The sequence below is a fragment of the Sciurus carolinensis genome, chromosome 9 (assembly GCF_902686445.1).
Source record: "Sciurus carolinensis chromosome 9, mSciCar1.2, whole genome shotgun sequence".
In the NCBI taxonomy this organism is placed as follows: Eukaryota; Metazoa; Chordata; class Mammalia; order Rodentia; family Sciuridae; genus Sciurus; species Sciurus carolinensis.
In genome coordinates, this window is record NC_062221.1 from 91,606,504 (window position 1) to 91,628,195 (window position 21,692).

General features: G+C 36.3%; 1 protein-coding gene across 2 annotated transcripts; it reads right to left on the minus strand.

Moving 5' to 3' along the window:
- Positions 1-644: 644 nt before the first annotated feature.
- Pcnp (PEST proteolytic signal containing nuclear protein) lies at positions 645-18,430 on the minus strand. Of its 2 annotated transcripts, XM_047564840.1 has the most exons (6): positions 18,274-18,388; positions 12,122-12,299; positions 11,884-12,046; positions 9,622-9,696; positions 3,801-3,856; positions 645-2,502 (listed from the first exon to the last, which is right to left on the minus strand). In XM_047564840.1, exons 2-6 carry the CDS (start codon positions 12,175-12,177, stop codon positions 2,376-2,378), a joined length of 477 nt encoding a protein of 158 aa, XP_047420796.1. In that variant the 5' UTR covers positions 12,178-12,299; positions 18,274-18,388; the 3' UTR covers positions 645-2,375. The 2 variants fall into 2 exon arrangements, with proteins under 2 accessions (XP_047420796.1, XP_047420795.1); XM_047564839.1 differs by lacking the exon at positions 12,122-12,299 and having other exon boundaries at positions 11,884-12,098; positions 18,274-18,430.
- Between the last annotated feature and the right edge of the window lie 3,262 nt (positions 18,431-21,692).

The window sequence follows — 21,692 nt, forward strand, 5'->3', positions numbered from 1 at the left end:
GAATAGTGTTGGGGATATAGCTCAGTGGAAGAGGAAAAAGACTGAACGCATGGGAGTGAATAAAGAAGTGATGAAAAATAAGGATAAAATAACCATGTGATATTTAGGATTCACGATAAAAAAAGAAATAAGCAACGTGTTGAAAATGTGCAGTATACAAAGATGGCAAATTAAATTTAAAAATACCAAAAAATTATCAGAACAAGTGGGGTATTTACTACTTTTGCGGGGGGTATTTTAGGACAGGTAGAGGTGAAAGGCAGAAAGACCCCTTTGAATATTTGAAGAAACCCACTAGGTAGGACTGGATTTTTTTTCTTTATGGTCTGAAATCTATATTCAGGGTTAATGACTGGAAGACACTAGTAAAATAATCCTTTCTAACACTGAGTGATTTACAGGGGTATTCCTTGGTAGGATTTTCCAGAGCACAAAGTGACCCTATGACAGGGGAAAAATTTGGATCAAGTCTTTCCCAACCTGAGATACTATTAGACTACAGAACTATGTTGAGTTAGGTAGGCTCTATAACTAAAAGACTTTTAATCCTCTGTAACTTTTGTCTCAACCTCTCGGTTAAACACAAACAAACAAACATTTTAAAAAACCCAGCAATTCGTGTAATAGAAAATAAGAACACTATATTGAGTTTGACAAAATTTATTGGTATTTTAGTAAAGACATTCATCTCAGTCGTTTCTCTCTCCTCATCTTGACCTTCGGTTAATATCTCACTTGGGTCAAGAAAAGAGTATGTAGGAGAGGGATGTTATTTTAACAAACAGTAAAATGGACAAAACAGATAGTTTGCCTACATAAAAGTAAGTTAAATTCATGTATCTTGATATAATTAAATCATGTAAAAACTAATAGTTCTATATACATTTCCATTGTTTTACTTGGGGCTTTTTCTAAACTTAAATGCAAGTGAACAAGTGTTAGGAATTATACACAGGCTGCTTCTCTGGAGTTATTACCTATTAAAAGAGCTCAGTTAGTAATTACCACCATAGTCTGAAGCTGCCTCCAAATTTAACATTGTAGGAGTTTTCAAGGAAATCATTTACCATGTTTCTGTTGTCTGTGACTATGCTTTTAAAGATGTGTTTAACTGTCACATTAAAAAATAATGTCCATATACAATACAAAAATACAAAACAAACACCCTACGATACACAAATCTAACAGTATATGTGGTGGGAGATTTCATAAAATGTGTCTGAAGATGCATTTTCTTTCCTTCTATTTTTAGTACCTAAAATGTGCTTTTGAAAAGACACTAGTCAGTATGTACATACTTCAAATAAACCACAGAATTGGACTAATAAGAAATCCTGCAGTGAGTTCAATTTAAATTGGATTTAACAAGTTAGAAACTTAAATGCTTAGACAAAGTTACGGAAAGTGCATCTTCTCATATTGTCTTCATACAATGTTAAATTTCTCTCTCTTCTTTTGGTGTTTATACATTTTAAAAAATAAAACCCAGCCAAATGCTTAAGTAGTATGTACATTTAAATTTTTGGTGGTGGTTTGTATTTTAAAAGAAACAGCTTCCTTATGATTTGCCTCAAGTTCTGGTGGAAATGCTTACAGGAACTAGCTATAAACAAAAACCAAGAGAAGCACATTCAGCATACTGATTTACTTTGGTAGCAAATGGTTGTTCTTTGAAGACTAATGAAGGTAGACAAGACCCATTAAGGTGAGTGGGCTATTTCAAATACTCGATACTTCACATAAAAATTAAAAAAAAAATTTTTCTTTAAGAGCTAAGCATCTGTATCCACTGATAGCAATGCCAATACCTATTATATGATGACTTGAAAACAAAACAAATGCCCATAAGGAAAAAAGCTGTATTTTATCTAAATTTATTATCAGTCAATAGTCCAGTAACATTTTCCTCTCAGTACAATACTCCCTCTCTCTATAAGGCTGTTCCTGGGAGCCAGACAGTTTAGGTAATGAGGGAGTTAAGTTAGGAGAGTAACTGCTTGCAGTTTTAAAAAGATAGTAACTTTTTGTTTCCCTCTTAATGTGCTAATAGTTGTGCCTAAAAAAATATGCAATTCTTAAAAAGGTACCATTTCTGATTTATTATCTGTAACCTTTGGAAACTAATCACATGAAACTACAAAATTAGCAAATGTCTTGAAATCTGTATATAAAACATAAATTACCTCTAATTTCAAACTCTCATTTATTAGTGTACCACTCAATCTTTAAAAAAAAGGAAAAAAAGAAAAAGGAGAAAAAAAAAAAAAAAAAAAAAAAAAGCGGCTCCAAAGATAGTCTTATACCATTCTTTAAAAAAGGAAACTGTTCCTTTTAACTTTACACCCACCCCACACCCCAATTTCAAAACACATCATTTAATTGTCTTGGTCATGGACATTTCCAAGATGAGATTTTATATTTCTTTCCCATAGCTTCTGGTTATCAGAAAACCCATGCTTTCCTTTATTGAAGGAGTTTGGTCCAGCTGATGTTGGTGTATCCCTGCATGAAAAGAAAATAAATTTATTTAAAATGCTATAGATGTTTAATACACATTTACTTAACACCTATTATAAACACAAGGTGAACATCAAAAGCCTCTATAGAGCAAAGCCCTAAGCAACTTAGCAAGACCTGTCTCAAAATAAACAAGCTGGGGATGTAGTTCAGTGGTAAAATGTCTCTGGGTCCAATTACCAGTATCCCTGCCCCAAGAACCTCTACAGAGATTTTTTTTTTAAATACCCTTTCCACAGATAGTCAAAGACTTTTGGGATGGTGGAGGCGGGGCAGGGAGGTAGGGAGAGTACTGGGGACTGAACCCAGGGGAGCTTCACCACTGAAATAATCCCCAGCCAACATTTTATTTAGAGATAGGGTCTCACTGAGGTGCTTAGGGCCTCGCTTAGTTGCTGAGGTTGGCTTTGAACTCATGATCCTCTTGTGTCAGCCTCCCAAGCTGCTGGGATTACAAGTGTGCACCACCACATCCAGCTAGTTAGAAGGCTTTAAATTCAGTAAACCGGAGGTCAGACAGGAGGAAAAACTGTTCCCCACAGCCCTGTTTTCCAACCTAGGGCCTGATGCATCCCCAATACCATAAAGAATTTCCAAAGGAAAAAGGACACATACGATCAAGATTAAGTGATAGGAATATCATTATGAGTGTCATGAGTGCAGTGACTAAAAGCCATTTTTCTATCACACCAGAAAAAAACTGAAATTTAAAATCAGAAATATTTTCATGACTATCTCTTATTTGAAAAAATATAGGTTACAAGTGTCTGAAAAGAAATATCCTAAACTGGGCACCTGTAATTCCAGTTATTTGGGAGGCTAAGGCAGGAGGAGCAGCCAGCCTAGGCAACTTATTGAGACCTGTCTCAAAAAATAAAAAGGGCTGAGGATGCAGCTCAGTGTTAAAGCACCTCTGGATTCAGTTCCCCGTGGTGGTGGTGGTGGTGGTGGTGGTGGTGGTGGTGGGGCGGGGATAAAAAGAAATAGCTTTAAATTATTGTTAAGTTTTTCTCTGATCCTCATTATTTTCTCCAACAAGCACAGAAAATAAGAACGTGGATATCTCACTGACTATGACCCTGTTTTCCTTCCTCTTTGTGATTGGTCGAGTTCCTTCTCATTTTTAAAATTCTAATAAACCATCTAGTACAGAGAAAATGAAGAAAATTGTTCTGCCCATATGCACAAGAAAAGCCTTAACACTAAAAACATTTTATGCAATTTATTCTTACCCTTAACTCATTCCTATACTTTTCTATAATATTTATGACAAATTATAATACCTCCCAATATTCTTCATCCTCATCTTTGCTTCTGGAGGCATTTCCTCTGGTTCACTCTGAAGAAAAAAAAGTGAGTAAAGTAAGATGAATGCAGTCAAATTTATTAAATTCATTTGGCTACTATGCTAAATTTTACATCTAAATCTTTAAAAGCATTTCAAATACTGCAAATTTCAGTAAAAGGAGAACATTAGTGAATTATTTGTCTTAACCATAGTTTTAATAGAAAAGCACCATCTGGGGTGCTGATTTTGAATAAAGAAAAGAATTTGGTAAAAATCGCATTCTACACGTTGTATACATGTAATGCAATACCAATGTGTGCCCTACGTATAATTATGTGAATTAAAGAATTTTTAAAAGTTTTTCAAAATCTCATTTTGTCGCTATTATCAAAAAGACAAAAAAAATGTTAATAAAGACAAAGAAAGGGGAATTCTCATATACTACAGATAGAAATGTAAATCAGAATAGCCATTATAGAACAGAGGTTCCTCAAAATACTAAAAATAACCAGGTACACTGACATGAGCCTGTAATCCCAGCTACTCAAGAAGCTGAGGCAGGAGGACTGCAAGTTCAAGGCTTGTTTTGGCAACTTAGTGAAATCCTGTCTCAAAATAAAAAGGTAAAAAAAGGTCTGTGGATACACCTCAGTGGTAGAGTATCCCTAGGTTCAATTCCAATTATTGTAAAACAAAACAAAACAAAACAAAAAATCTAAAAACTAAACTAAAAATAAAACTACCATATGACCAAACACTTGCACTAATGAGTATATATGCAAAGGAAAGGAAATCAGTATGACAAAACACATCTTATGCTCCCATGTTTATTGCTGCACTATTCACAAAAGCCATGAACAATATGGAATTAACCTAGATGTTCACTGATCAATGAATAGTTAGGGAATGGTACATAATTCACAGTGGAATACTGTTCAAAAAAAAAAAAAAAAAGAATGAAATCCTGTTATTTGCAGCAAAATGAACCAGAGTGGTGGAGGACATTATGTTAAGTGAAATAAATCATGCAGAGAGGTACAAATAACAGCATGTTCTCACCAATATGTAGAAGATTAGGAAGTTGATGCCATATAAGTAGAGAATACAATAGTTACCACAGGGAGGAAAGTGAAGAGGATGGGAAACAGTATAGAGGTATGGTGTTATGGTTTGGGTGTGAGGTGTCCCTCAAAATCTCACGTGAGATAACACAAGAAGGTTCAGAAGAGACATGATTGGGTTACAAGAGTCTTAATCCAATCAGTGATTTAATTCCCCACCCCGCCCCATAGGGATTAACAGTGTTAAATGAAGTGATAGGGTGTGGCTGGAGAAGGTGGGAATTGGGTTGTGCCTTTGGGAATATATTTGTATCTGTTGAGTGGAGACTCTCTCTCTGCTTCCTGATCACCATGATGTGAGATGTTTCCCTTTGCCACACTCTTCCACCATGATGTTCAGCCTCGCTTCAAACCCCGAGGAATGGAGTTGGCCTTCTATGGACTTCTGAAACCGTGAGCCCTCAAATAAACCATTCCTCCTCTACAGTTGTGCTGGCTGGGTCCTTAAGTCACGCAGTGAAAAAGCTGACTAAAACATATGGTTTGACAGGTTTGATAGGATGAATAACTTTTTTTTTGTAGCTGGGATTGAACCCAGAGGTTTAACCAATGAGCCAGATCCCCAGCCCTTTTTATTTTGACACAGTTGCTTAGTTGCTTCTGGCCTTGCTGAATTGCTGAGGGTGGCTTTTAATTTGTCATCCTCTTGCCTCAGTCTCCCAAACTGCTGGGATTACAGGTTTGTGCCACTGTACTCAGAAGGATGAATAACTTCTAATGTTCTATAACACAGTTTGGTAACTATGAATGACAAGAATTAATTGTACAGTTTAAAATTGCTAGAGGATTTTTGAATGTTCCCACTCAAAAAAAATGACAAATGTATGAGTAATGAATAAGTCATATTAATCTGATCTAAAAATTACACGTTGTATACATGTTCTGAAATGCTACATTGTACCCTATAAATATGTATAATTATGTCAATTCAAAAATTAAAAAATTTAAAATCCCATATTACAGAAATAAAATCAACAATGGCTTATGTGCTACACAATGTATTTAATGTATTTATCTATGCTATCCTAATTTAAAAACCTAACAATACAATCTCTTGTGGAGTATGATTATCATCATCTGCATTTTACAGGTTAAGTGACAAGGTTAAGTTGCCTAAGGTCACAAAGTTAATGAACAGCAAAACAGTCTGAGGCCAAAGCAAAGTATCTTAACCTCTTTACCGGACTGATCCTTCTCAAAAGTATCTCTATAACTATAAGGACATTTTGAAAGCTCAGTCCTTACTACTTCTTTTCATACTCCACCTACAAAATTTGTGAGATTGAGTTTCTTTTGGATTTATGATTTTCTGTATAAATGGTCCTGCTTAGCTTAGTAATAATAATATTTTTGTGGTATTGAGGATTGAAACAAGGACTAGCATATTCTAGTTAAGTGCTCTACTACTGAGCTACATTCTTAGCCTTTCTTATTTTAAGACAGGGTCTCACAAAATTGCCAAGACTGGCTTTGAACTAGCAATTCTCTTGCCTCAGCGTACTGAGTTAGCTGGGAATACAGATGTATGCCACTAGGCCTACTTAAATATTATTTTTTAAAATGGTGCTGCAAGACTCAGCTTAAACTAGGTGCAGTGGTGCCTGCCTGTAATTCCAGCAACTGGGGAGGTTAAGGCAGGAGCATAGCAAGTTGAAGGCCAACTTTAGCAACTTGGCGAGACCCTGTCTTAAACAAAACAAAAACACTCAATGACAAAAACAAACACACACACACACACACAAAACCTTAAGGGAGCTTTCACTGGTCAAATCTAGTATATATGAGCATTACTTCCTACTGAATAAAGTAAGAATTCATGAGTTACACTTATATAATAAAATTTAAAATTTTCCAAGTGATAAGAAAAAGCTCTTTCACATAGTAAGAGATGGTTAATAAATACAAAAGGCATGGTGGTATTAGAAAAAATAATTACCATTTGGCATACACTATCATAACTGATCCTGACAAGAATCATCAATGGATGTTAACACCAGTAAGTGAAGGTTTTGAGAAATTATATATTTTTACATATTCTCAAAGCATATAAGATAAATTTTAATCTAGCTTTACAAAAGCTAAAATAGTAATTTGACAGTGGAGAAATCTGGCAGGCACCATTTTAACCCAATGATCAAAGTTAATGCTGCAGGAATGGGCATATTGACAGCATGTGCACCCCAATATGATGCACTGAGAACCTGGCATCAGTTCTGTTATTCCTGCCAAAAGCAATGAGAATCTAAGCATGAGAAAACATCAAACAAATTCAAAATGAGAGACACTGTAGAAAATAACTGGCTTGTCTTCTTCAAAAATGTTGTCATGAAATACATGGAAAGATTGGGGAATTATCCAAATTAAAGGAGACTAAAGAGAGAACTGAAAAAAATATTTTGAAATGTCAAAATTCTGGGGTTGGGACATACTTCAGTGTTAGAACATGTGCTTTCTAGCATGTGGGAGGTCCTGGTTTCAATCCCAGCAACAACTTGCCCGAAAAGCTAAAATTAACTTAAGTAACTAAATGAATTATCTCTCCTTTGGTCAACACATCTGAACAATATATTTGGTTACTTAATTAGGTTCTCGGGGGGAAAAAAAAAAAAAAAAAAAAAAAAAAAAAACAGAAGGGGATAGATTTTAAATGCATAAGACAATTTATTGTTTACTACCATTACAGTATTATAGCAGAAAGAATGTTGTTTGAACCTCGCTAAAAAAATTTTTTTAAAGAGGGAAGACATTAAGGTATGGTGCAAACAATATACGCCAAGAAACCAGAAAATCTAAGGTTCAAAATGTGTGTGAATTAGCATATAATCATGCATAGTTAATTTCTCCATTTGTGACACAAGAACAAATACACAATTCACAGACACTTATAGAAGGTGAAGTAATGTGAAAAGATAACCAATTAGTTAGGCATTCAAGGTAAGGCATTACTATATAATGTAGGTGCTTAGGACTTCCAGGCTAAGTACTTCTGCACATTTTTCCTTCGTCCTGTATTATCCTTCCATGCTGTAATCTGCTGCCTAATCTCTTTAAGAAAATGTTATAGATGTTTATAGATGTTTGAGAAAACTAAGACTCCAATAAAATAAAATGATTATTCAGGCTTCCACTAGTTAATAACTAGATAAGACAGGTTAAGAATTCAGGTCTTTCAGTCAGGTGCAGTGGCACACACCTCTAATCCCAGTAGCTTGGGAGGCTGAGGCAGGAGGATTGCCAGTTCAAAGCCAGCCTCAGCAAAAGTGAGGAGCTAAGCAACTCATTGAGATCCTGATTCTAAATAAAATACAAAAATAGGTATGGGAATGTAGCTCAGTGGTCAAGTGCCCCCTGAGTTTAATCCCTGGTACCGAAAATCTTCCAATTTCAGTCCAGGGGTCTTTCTATGCTGCTACATTCAGTACCTGTTTCTTTCTTTTCTGAAAGTTCACTATACTTAATCTTTTCAGGTACTTTTCATTTTTATCTTTTGCTAATTTACATATAAATCTCCCTTGACTAGGCTAGTTCCTAGAGGAGCATGTCTGATATATTTTGTAATGTCATAGTGCCTAGTACATAAAAGCAATCAAATGTGTAGAATGAGTAAAGGGCCAAGGGAAAACACAGTGATAAACACAGTGATTCTTTCCCTATTGATTCAGGCTCCAGGGGTTCCACATTTATCCTTGCCCAAAAATTATCCTTGCCTCTACAAAATTCTTCAGTCAAATGCCACTTGTGACTTGAAAATTGGTATCTTGGTTTACAAGTCTTCCTTGATTTACTAAAACTCTGCCTAATGTGTTAGTATACAATTCATATTACTTCTTTTATATATATTCTTCTGAAATCACTCTATTTCCAGTGTGTGGGCTCCTCTGAATGTATAATCCCCACCTTACCTGCCCAGGTGCTAGGGATTGAAACCAGAGCCTTGAAAGTGAAGCACTCTACTACTAAGGTATATTCTAGTCCTTTTTATTTTGAGATCTTCCTGCCTCAGTCTCTTGAATAGCTGAGATACAAGTGTATGCTCCCATGTTCAGTTTGAATAATACAACTTATCCATACTGCTTCTGGGAACAATTACTCATAAATCTTATAACACTTAATTGTTACATACAGGATTCACATCTATGTGGGGATTAGGTTCTAAAGTCAGAGCCTAATACAGATCATAGTCAAATCCTGTTTGAAAATTTCTCTGGTTATCCATGGTAAGCATGGTTAAGCTTGGTAAGACAAGTAAGATGAGAGAACTGGGACTGATTAATCCAATAAGCATCTCAAGCTTACTCTGAAACATGTGCTTACTGAGAAGTGCTGACAAAATCACCTGTACTATTTATTAATTCTTCTCCACAAAGCAAGCACTATAGCTGCCTTTTGTAACATGAAAGCACAATATGCATCATTACTGAAGACCCCCAACTATATCCTACATATTTCCTAGCACATATTATTCATAACAAGTCTTTGCTGATTTGGTTCTTAGGTTTCTTGCCCAAAAACTTAACAATATTTTAAAATAATCGTACAACCAAACAAAACAAATACAAAATAGAAATATCCAGTTATTATAGGTGTCACCAAAAAAGTTACAATTTAGTAACACCATTAGTAAGATCTACAATTTGTCATTAACACCCTCCTTAAACAACTGGTTAAAGTTAAATAAAAGAGGTATAAACTTACATCTTCATCTTCATTAAAAGCTGCTGCTACTGAAAGGGTTTTTGGAGCAAGAGTTGGAACAGTTTCTTTAGGCTTCTGAAGAAGAAACATTAAAAAGAACATTAGATGAGTAACAGTTATATAAGCTTATTTAATGATATGAATCTTGAAAGATTCAACTTTATGTTTTCATAAACTTATAGAGTAAGGAACTCAGTACTTTGGACAAATTCACTATGTCTGAAAATGTGGGTTATCAGTTTGGAGGTTCAACTTTACTAATTTGATATACCCATTGTTGAACTACAGAAAAAAAAAAAAAATTCTCCAGCTAGGACCTATAATTTAATATTACTTAAACAAGGGGTAGGGCTGGGGATATAGCTCAGTTGGTAGAGTGCTTGCCTTACAAGCATAAGGCCCTGGGTTCAATCCTCTGCACTGCAAACAAACAAACAAACCCCACAAACAAAAAAAAACAAAAACAAAAACAAAAACAAAAACAAAAAAAAAGAGGGGGGTATTTGGTACAGGCAAAATGATAAATCATACTTTCCCATAGTAACAATTAGTACAAAGTGACCTGAGAACATACAAGGTATCATGAACTCATCCTCCTATACCAGTTAGCTTTTTACCCTTTGGGTTTAAGATGAGTCATCTCTTCTACATGACCTAATTTTTTTAAAAAAATACTTTTTTAGTTGTAGATGGACACAATATCTTTATTTTTATGTGGTGCTGAGGATTGAACCCAGTGCCTTACATATGTGAGGTAAGCCCTCTACCACTGGGTCCCAGCCCATGACCTAAATTTTTTTTTGGGGGGGGGCAGTGGTGGAGCTAAATTTTTGACAAAATAAACTTTTCTCACTATCTCTATCCTCTCACCACCCATTTAATCTTTATTCTACTGCAATCTAGCTCCACCCCCCTGGAAATATTCTCTATAGGGTCACCCATAACTGGTATGCTGCACTTGATTCTAACCACCAGTTGCTGCTGCTTTTTGGGGGGACGCTAGTGATTGAACTCAGGGTCTTGTACATGCAAGGCAAGTACTCAACCAACTGAGCTATATCCTCAGTTCCAACCAGCTTCTTTTTGAAGACACCTCTCCCTTATCTTCTGAGACATGTTTTTTGTTTTTTAAATTAGTTATTCTGCTAATTCTCTGACCTGTTTTCTCTCTGTCCCCCTTCCCTGCTGCTCCCCACTCAACAATACAGATACCTAGGATTCTACTACTGGTAGTGACCTTTCATTCTTTGTACTTCCTGGGGCCCATTTCATTCATTTCCATAGTTTTAACTACCAAATCCTGTCTACCCCAAACAGCTACTTATTGGCAGCTTCACTTACAGAGCCCTTGTGAACTTGAGTTTCATAGTGTTTATAAGTACTCAAGTCAGAAAACATCCAGAATTAAAGATGTATGCATCTGACAATTAAGCATTAACTTTCACAGAACAGACATGAATTACAAAGCAACTTTTGGACTCTTCGCTCACAAATAATAACCATTTTCTAAAACAATTATCTAAATAAAGAGATTAATTTGGTTAAACCATATGAAATTGTAATAGCATAGCTTAGAAACAAACATGTACATAAGCTTCAAACTACCATTTCGAATACTTCTAGAGGTTCCATGGTAAAAATGTATTAATCTGAGATTTACGTCTTAAAACAAGGGATCAAACGTTGATTTTTAAAAGATTACTGCTTTAAAGTACATAGTACTCAATGTCCACTTTTAGTTTCAAAGATAATCAGGAAGTTTTTTTTATCAAGCAATACCTTACTAAAATTAATCTTTTAAGATACAAACAAGTGATTTCTACATATATTATTTTCTGTGTGTGGTACTAAGGATAAAGCAAAGGCCTCTCAAATGATAAGCACATGCTTTACCACTGAGCTACCTCCTAATCCATAGAGATGTTGTTACTAAAACTGAAAGATTAAAAAAAATTGAAATCTTTCTCAAAATATTTTTCAGAGGTCTTGCTTAACTGATGAAAAGTGTTATTACTTTAAAATCATGTATTTTTTATAATACTGTTCCTTCTAAAATTCCACCTATTTGTTAAAAACTGCTTTATTGAGATAGAATTCATCTTGATCTTTCCTAAAGTGCTAATCACTTCTTAAATATAAGTTAATACACCAAAGATTAAGAAATGCACCTTTTTATACTTAATTTACCATAACCTAGTAAAAACAGGTTTCCAAAACAAATCCTTAATACCCATTACAAATATCATACATAAAGTAACTTACACTTGATCCAAGTTTGATGGATATGGCTGATGCTTTCTTTGTTGTCTGACTACCTATGGCAAATCCAAACTTGGAGATCTTTGTAGGCTTTGTTGGGAGGTCTGCAGCTTCTTCTTCAGCTGATCGTTTCTCAGCGCTGCGACTGGAACTTTCCCCTCCATTACTGGAAGAAACAGTCTTAGTTTTCACAGGTTTTTCTGCTTCTTCTTCAGGTCCTGGTGAAGTCGAAACAACTTACCAAGATGAGCTACTTTTACTGAGCAGATTGATGGGAGCAGCAACCTCAAAAAGCATCGTTATAAGGAAGATACCTCTGCAGTTGTCACCTACTGACCCAACAGTCTCTTCCACTGTTTGTTAGAGTATATAGCAGGAACTGAGATTGTGTGGCAGTAGAAGAGGCTCCCATGAATTAACTAGCATAAAATACAGAGCAATTTAAAATTATAAACATAGAGTTCACAAAAAATAAAGACCCTTCAACTAAATACTACCATAGACATTGTACAATATAGTTATTTGTGGACTTCTGCTTTTTTAGAAATTAAGATCTACAAAATATTTTTCACAAACTACTTTGTAAGCAATCAGTCATGTGGCAAGATAATACATTTGGCTAATAAATTCTAACATTCTCAATAATGTGTACTAGTCATACAAAGTATCTAGTGATGTAAAGGACCATTATCATCCAAATCTCAGTATTGGATAACACAGCCTAGTTATTTTTTTGAGTGATGTGTTCCTCATGTACATCTCACACAATCCTAGGAATTGAAAAAGAACTTCAAAGACTTCAACTCCTTTTGAAAAATTTCATTCTATTCTGAAAGCATGGTTATCACCTGTTTTAAGCTACCTATAAGAGCTAATACAAGTCTTGGTTTACACATTGTTTTCTCATCAAAGAAAGATGAGCTTATTATAACTTCAAACAGTAGAAGGCATACATATGAAGGTTTGGAAGTATGGTGTCTTTTATCTGTTTTGCTTGTATTTGTATTCAGTAAATAGTGAATTTGCATCTGTAATATTTTAGATCTCTTACATAAGAAGGCTAATTAAGATGCAGGGCGTGGTGCCCATGCTTATAGTCCCAGCAGCTTGGGAGGCTGAAGCAGGAGGATTGCAAGTTCAAAGCCAGCCTCAGCAACTTAGCGAAGCCTGAAGCAATTCAGCAACTGTCTCAAAATAAAAAATAAAAAGGGCTGGGGATGTGGTTCAAACCCTGGTAAACCGCCCCCCGCCCAAAAAAAAGAAAAAACCCAAACCACATGAGGAGGTAAGACATCATTCATCAATTAATCATCATCATCAAAAATTTTATATTCTCTCTCCAATCTGTCAATTTATCCCATAGAATGTATTGTTATATTGGATAAAGAATCAACAGGTGGGAAAAGAGAAGATGCTTTGGTGAATGGCCCTGACAGTGTGAAGAAAATGTATAGTTTTGGAATGATGGGGTCTTATAAGCACTTTGAATAGAACATTTGGTTTTATTTAGACAAAAAATAAAAGGAACTCAGTCTCTTTGGACAAAGGGTGAAAGTTGTAGTGACAATGTAGGGAAGTGAGTTAAGCAGGATTAGGTTTGGGATTTACCTAAAATGGAAATATAGTGCTGGAATGGTAGCTTTAAGTGCCATTCACTTATTCATATGTGAAACTACAAAGGTATCTAAAGAACTGAGGAAGGAAAGACTGCTGTTCAATAGCTAGTAAGTGGAACTTATTTAAGCAATGTAGAATCTCTTTAAAAAATAGTATGATGTAAACATTAGGTTTCTCATTCTATGTTTACAAGTAAAAACATTTATACTAACTTTACCCTATATTAGTTTTAAGTATGATATTTCATAATAAAACTCAAGCAACAACTACTTTTCTGTAATAATGCAGTTAAAATTGGAAATTCACTGGCCCTACATATTTAAACACACAGAAAACCAAATGGCTTTCCATATTACAGTCTATAAAGGTATAAAGTGTACAAACAAAATTGAAAAACGTCAAAACAAAGAGCATAAAGAACACTTTATACTTGATTGTAATGTAATTCTTATCTTTGAATCATGACCCAAAGGCCATAATTAGTTAAAATTTCCAATTCTTTTAGAGCCTATCTTTTCTTTTAGGTTTCCTTTTCTAAAATTTTAGAACAGATAACTTGGAAAATTTAAAGTGTACATGAGAAAAAGGGAAAAGATTATTATTTAATAATATTAAATGTGTCAGCTAGCTGAAATTGGACATGTAATAAATGGAATACAATACTAATTCCATTAGATTAAAAGAAGAATTCTTTCCAGAGATTTCCATGGAGACTACACAAAGTAATATGGAGAGCTACTCTACTATTCATTTCATAATCAACTGGCAACAACTTAATCCTATTGAGGTTCTTGTTACCTGAAGAGGCACACTAGACCATCCATATCATAGGTCCACACCAAAGATGAAACATACTGTTACCTTGTTTGGGTGGTTTTTGGTATAGGGATTGAAACCAGGGGTGCTTTACCACTGTTCTACATTCCTAGCCCATTTTATTTTTCTCTTTCTTTTTTTGGCAGTGCTGGGGATTGAACCGAGGGCCTTGTGCTTGTGAGGCAAGCACTCTACCAACTCTACCAACTGAGCTATATCCCCAGCCCTTATTTTTGAGACTGATTTGCTTAGGGCCTTGCTAAATTGCTGGGGCTGGTCTTGAATTTGTGATTCTCCTGTCTTGGCCTCCCAAGTCACTGGGGTTATAGGTATGGTCACCGTACCCCATTCTTGTTTATTTTTATGGTCAGTGCTATGATAAGCAAGCACTCTATCACTGAGCTACACCTCCATCCCATACTATGTTTATTAGGTTGTTTTCTACACATGTCTGAATCCAGATCAAGCAATTTATTTCTGGACATAATAAACACTGGCCTTCCCAAACTCAAGAAGTTTTTTTTTTTTTTTTTTTTTAAAGTCACTGTAAAAACTTTATTGACATCTTTAGATGAGATTTACTCTTCAATGAAGAGATGAGGGGAGAAAGAAGTGAAGGAACGTGGGTGCACTATTAGCTCTCATTTCCTACCTTTATTTTATTTACTTTTTGTGGTACTGGGGATTTAACCTAGTGGCACTCTATTACTGAGCTACACTCACAACCCTTTCTTATTTTTCTTTTGAACAGGGTCTCACAAAATTGCTGAGGGTGGCTTTGAACCGCAATCTCCCTGCCTCGGCCTCCCCAGTGCCTGGGATTATAGGATTGCGCCACTGCACCCAGTTTCATTTCTTAGCTTCTAAGGGCTCAATTGTCACATGGGTTGCGATTCTACTTTATCTTTATATAATACTCTTACCAATTATGGAGCAAAACACATAAGCTATTTGGGAAATAAAGCAAATGGAATAAACAATGGACTCAGATGGGAAAATATGACAGCCAAATCTGCTATCATTACTTAAAATGAGACCTCCTGCATTTTGAGTCTTCGGAAAACAAAATTTTAGATGACCAATGATTACTACTGTGGAGTTGTAGTAATGTGAATTATAGTTTAAAAACGAACACATAATCAATTTTTAAAAATACGAAAATCACATATCAATTCATAACATAAAACATGGATAAGACTATACAAACTATAATTCTTTAGGAATATTTTAATAAAAGGGATTTTATTTAATTTGTATTCAATTTGAGCAAACAAAATGCATAGATTAATTAATGTGAAGTCAAATTGTACATGATGCTAATAGTTTTTTTTTCTCTTCCTTTTTCACTGAATAGGTGGGGTAGGCCTTGGAGCATAAGGGTACTTTATTTTGAAAAAATTACCTAATAAGAAAGTGTAGTAGAGTGCTTGCCTTGCAAGCTCAAGGCCCTGGGTTCGATCCCCAGCACCGCAAAAAAAAAAAAAAAAAAAAAAAAAAAAGTGTAAGTTTCTAAGGGTACCCTTCAAGACCCATTTGCATTCTGTCAGCTTCCTTATCCGAAAAAAGGGCACACAGTTATTCTACGACTGGACTGATGTGCCACTTATATGAGAACGCATTCAAGACCCTACTAGTGTTTGGCACAGTAAATGTCAATTTCACTGAAGAAGTTCTCAGCATAATCTTTGAAAGACTGAGATGGCTCATATTAAATATAAATAGCTCTTCTTTAAAATTTCCACTTATCTCAAAGAGCTACAAAAATTTAACCAAAAAGAGAAAAAAAAAAAATCTATACAAAGCATAACTCTTCTTTTTTTTTTTTTTTTGCTGTGCTGGGGATCAAACCCAGGGTCCTGTGCTTGCAAGGCAAGCACTTTATCAACTGAACTAGCTCCCCAACCCCAAAGCATAACTCTTCTTTAAAGTGAAAACAGGTAATTAAAATAAGTAGTTTTTCTCACAGACATACATTAACTACAGAAGTAATCTGCTCATCAAAAACACATACTTCTGGGATTAGAATGTAGCTCACTGGTAAAGGACATACTTAGCATGGTGAGGTTCTGGGTTCAATCCCTAGCACTAATAAAACATAAATAAAATTTAATACTTATACTTCAGACTTAGTGGATTGTTCAATAGGAATAAAAATTCTGAATACTTTCTTGGTTTGTCCCTAGGACAAACATGACAATAGTCTTTAAAAAGTGACTACTTGCAACAAAATTATCAATTTAGTAATACTCAAAGTATGAAAAGTTTTAACTATGATTACTCTGCACAACTGCATTAAAAATATGACACTACAAATATAGCTTAGATGCAACAGCATTACTTTTCTTGTAAAGGAAATGAGGCTAATGATGTAGAAATTAAGGGATAGTAGTTATTCTAAGTTACCAACAAAAACACAATTTTTCTGACAATTATCATCGAAGTTTTATAATCCTTCTCAAACATCCTAAAATGGAGATATCAATATTCACAGTACAGAGTTACTACTCCTCAACTGAAAAGGTGGCAGGAAAATTACACAGTGTAGTTATGCTAAATTTAAGGTATATTCTGGCAGCACATTAAACACATCTCCTCTACTCTCAAGTCAAGACAGTTAAAAAGATGACCTTAAAGTCAGGGCTACATAAGATTCTTTACGCTATGTATTTTTGCTTTTCCTCAAATTACTTCTAAATTTTTACATAATTTTCCTTGATAGTTTCTAAGGCATTTTTTTTTGTCAGAAAAAAAAATACTACAGTTAAGTGCTAGATGTTTTAAACTGTTTCACAAGGTATTTTACTGCTTTAAAAAAAAGGGGGGGTGGGGTGGGAGGCTTCATCCCAGCTAATAACATTCTACATATTTTTAAAAAAGGAATTCCAAACATTATACTTGCTTTTCAATATTCTTCTGTTCCCACTACAATTCACATTAAACATTGTTAATAGGTACTACTATTTGCTGTCATGTGCTATTAATCTTCTGTATTTTCTCATTAAATACTTTCAGGAATAAGACTTATGGGTGTCAGAATAGAAAGTAACATTTAAAAAGTGTTCTAAACAAGACATGATCAGCTCGCACATGTTAAAGTCACTAGCTATGACGGGGGCGGGGGTGGGGGTAGATTACATGTTTCTTCTTAATGCAAAAGACCCGAATTTATAAGGACGGGGACAGAAAAGGAGAGATGTAACTGAGTTTAATACTGTAGCAATACACACTAAGAGTCACACTAGACTATGAAAGCCACTTAAATATCTGGCATGCGGTAAACTGGTAGCAGCCTAATTAAGCAAAGGCATACTTCCAAGAAAGGCGATCAAACCATAACCCCAGAAACCCGCAGCTTAATCAGCGGGTGATTCCTCTTTTCCTCTATCCCCTCTGTCCATCTCATTACAGGGTCACTATTATGCCTGAAAATAAAGGAAAGAGCAGGCCCGGGTTGTCCACCTCTCAGTGAAAAGGGTAATTAACTCCTACGTGTAACTGAGAGGCCGGCACCTTCGGAAACTCGGCCTTGGGCCAGTTTCCGCGGCCACTGCGAGGTGGCTCACACCGTGTGTTTGTGTATGGGGAGTGAGTGTGTGTGGTGGTGCGTGTGTTTTGTGTAATGTGTGTCTCCAGTATGGAGGTAGCGGCTCCTGCACCGCCGCTCCGGGTCCCACCCCAACTTCAGTCTCCCTTTCTGGCGCCCATATTCCTTCTCAGAAGGGCTCCGCAGGGGCCATGAGGTGACCAACAGTGGTCGGCTCTCCCGCGACAAGGAGGCGATATGGGCCTGGATCCCAGCGGGCCGCACCGGGCGTGCCCGGGGCTCGCCTGGGCCCAGCACCTAGCCGAGTGAGCGCCAGACTCGCCCAATCTCACTCTATCCCGTTCCCCCCACCCCGGGGAGCTCAAAGGAAGGCCCGGAGCATCCCACGCATCCCGCGACGCTGGGGTTGTGTTCACCTCCGGCGGCTCCAGCTCGCTGCGGCTTTTCAGGCTTCTCCTCTCCCGCCTTCCCGTCCGCCATTTTCCCCGCCGCGGCCTCCCCTGCAGCTACGCCAAGGACGTCACAGCCCCGCCCAGCAACCATTGAGCTCTAGAGCCATCTGGCGAGGTCGCTGACTAGAGCGGCCCCGATGAGTGAAAAGATGGACCGCCCGAGACAGAAGCGGATGTGACGTCATCGAGCGCCCCTCCCTCAGATAAAAGGGGAGGGGAAAGGAGCTCCAGGATTGGCGTTCTATGCTTTTGACTGGGTAGGGGGAGGTACGTCACTGACAGGTCCGGAGAAGTAAGGGGATGTGGGAACATAACCTTGGAAACTGGTGGAGCCTTAGAAGGTTTCTGCTTATGCAAGTGTGGTTGTAGCTAAAGCTTGCAGGGTCTTTCTGGCTTTACGGATCACGTGTGTCTGCCTACTCTACGTAAAGGGGCGGCGAAGAGTGCCTAAAGGGATAACCAACATTCATCGAGCCCCCTCTCGTGTTAGACATACGCTATCGTTTAGTCCTCACTGTAATCCAATGCGGAATTATCCTCTTAATTTCCTGTGAATTAAAACCTGAGAATAATTTGTCCAAGATTATGTACGGAAGTGATAAAAACCATTTTTTCTAAAGGCTGCAGCTTCTCCATCAAATTAAGATTACTCTAATTTCTGCCTTACTTAGAAACCTTTAGTGGAGTTTCAAGCTCTGCAGAATTAAGCCCATACTTTATACTTGACCTCCTCATCCCGTTTTCTCTAATTTATCCTGCCCTCTAGCCAAATAGGTCGATTACTTGTTTAGCTAGGGAACTGGAGTTTCAGAGTTTGCCTTACAATATATAGTCAATGGCACAGAACAAAGGGTTTATTTGTTTTGTTTTTGTACGGAAGATTAAACCTAGGTAAACCACCGAGTACATCCTCGGTCCTTTTTATTTTGGGGACGAAGTGTAGCTAAATTGCCAAAGTTGGCCTCGAACTTGGATCTGCCTCGGCCTCCCGTGTCATTGGGATTACAGCCTTGCACCGCAGCGCCCCGGACAAACAATCTTATTTTGAATCTGATCTGCCCTTCGTATGGCTAGGAAACTTTTGACAGTTGCTTACTATCCACAGACCTAACTTTATTTTTCTATAGAATAGAATAATGGTACCTCTTCAAAGAGTGATCATGGGGATCAAATTAGATAATTTATATATGCCATTTTTAGTTCACTTTATGCTTCCCTTAGTGTTTCTTAAAAGCAGACGTTGTCTTTAAATAGCTCAAAAATTCCCTAGGGCCGAGGTTATGTCTCAGTGGTAGGATGTGTTCTTAGCACTCACAAGGCCAAGACCCAGAGTTTCATCCCTAGCTTGAAAAAAAGTTCATTGACAACAGATAACCATCAAAAAACAAAAAACAAAAAAATTTTTTTTCACAACTTTGTACAGGACATTTCATGTATATGAGGTGCTCAATATTGTGGATGGATTACTTTGGGTTTCAAGTCTGAGGAAACAGTGTTTCCCTTGACAAAAGTAGGGCAGTTTGCATTGGCAGAGGCCTACAATCCCAGCTAAGTGGGAGGCTGAAGCAGGAGGATTACAATTTCCGGACCAAGGGTGGTTTGATGGTTTTTTTTATCGGAATTGAAGTCCCTGGTTCACCACTTATCATACGTTACATGTAGAAATGATTGGAAAACTTAGAGCAGTACTTGTGTTTGTTTCATCTTTCCTACATGTGATCTTTGCAAGATAATCATTTAGACTCTTACTTAAACATGAAAATTTTAAGTTATTTATGTATTTTATAGTTTAAATGAGGAAAACAAAGTTGAGAGATCACATACCTACCTAGAGGCACATCCAGATTCCATATACTATATTGCAGAAGGATGGAAGATTGTTATTCATTCATCCATCAGTCCCAGGAAGTCAAATTATGCCTATCTTGCATAACACTGTTTCCCCAGGAAACATACCAATGTTGATAAATACTAACTTAAAAAAAAATGCAAGTTTCAGTAATTCATCTCAAATGGGTTAGGGAATGAAAAAGTGCAAAGCAAAGACAGTAGGTTTACATCACACAAAACTGGATTTAAGTTCTGATTCTTGTAATTTGCTAATTCTTTATGTTTGGATTGATAATGTTACTAAATATATTTTAACTATAAAAAAGGAAAAAAGCTTCTAGGATTACTGAGTCTAAAATGAGATTATGGAAGTAAAATTAACATGCTGCCAGTCATGGTCATGTTTGCTTAATGGTAGCTTGTTTATAACCTCTAAAGAACTATTCAAATGATGGTTTTAAATGCTGGAAATGGCAGGTGATATGAACAATTATTTTAACTTAAGATGTGTAATTTATGAGGTTACAGCTATACATTTATCCATATTTAACTGTATGCAAGTATTAAACATGAAACTAAGTATATTAAATGATCACAATCCTAATCCATACTTACCTACTATTACTGTCATTTATGGACAATGAAACTGGGACATGGAAAAAGCTAGTTATTAAGTGGAGCTAAATGTGCAATTGAGAACTACAAAAAAATGCAACCTCATTCTAGCCCCAGTGCTTCCAGGCAGTTTTAAACCCTTGTTTTTAACCACTACAGTACCTTTTTCCTGAATATATCTTAGGCATTCAAGAACTAGTAGTGTGCCTTTTAACAGGTACTAAAAGTTGGAATTCACATCATGCTTCTCATTGTCAGGTCTAAGTTTACATATTACTTTCTCAAGGCCTTTCTTTTTTTTTCTTTCTTTTTTTTTTTTTTTTTGGGGGGTGCTGGGGATCGAACCCAGGGCCTTTTGCTTGCAAGGCAAGCACTCTACTGACTGAGCTATCTCCCCAGCCCCCTCGAGGCCTTTCTTGATCACACAATTTGGGTTATATAATATATTTAAAGTTGGGACTCTAAAGTTAGACATTTAGAGGCTGAATTATTTTTCTTATTTGTAAAAAAGAGCTGGTTTCCTTGTCTGTAAAAAAAAAAAAGGTGCTAATGACAGAATCTACAACTTGGTTGTTTAAATAATTCGTGTAAATGGCAAACTGTTTGGCACTGAGCTGGTAGTACAGTACTTTGTAGATAAGGTCATGCTTTAGGAAACATATTGAACATCATTATCTCATGCTACTTTTGAACTCAGAAACTAGGTAGAATTAGTTTTAGTCAGTCTTAATATTATTTCTATTACCCATTTTTCAAAGTTTTAAATGTTACAGGTAGCCTACTATGAATATCTTTCCTAAAGTTCATTTCTTAGGAAGTAAGTATATACTTTCCCAAGAATATTAGGACTCATTTGGTGGCAAACCCAACTCACGCTTATGCAAAAAAAAAAAAAAAGATGCAATTTATTAAAAGCATACCATGAGACTCAAGAAACC

Excerpts from the sequence above, each read along its gene's own strand:
- Pcnp (XM_047564839.1), bottom strand. The coding sequence starts at position 18,400 with ATGGTTGCTGGGCGGGGCTGTGACGTCCTTGGCGTAGCTGCAGGGGAG. Across the intron at positions 3,857-9,621 it reads CTTTTAATGAAGATGAAGAT|AGTGAACCAGAGGAAATGCC; the intron begins GTAAGTTTATAC and ends TTTTTTCTTCAG. Across the intron at positions 2,503-3,800 it reads AGGATGAAGAATATTGGGAG|GGATACACCAACATCAGCTG; the intron begins GTATTATAATTT and ends CTTTTCATGCAG.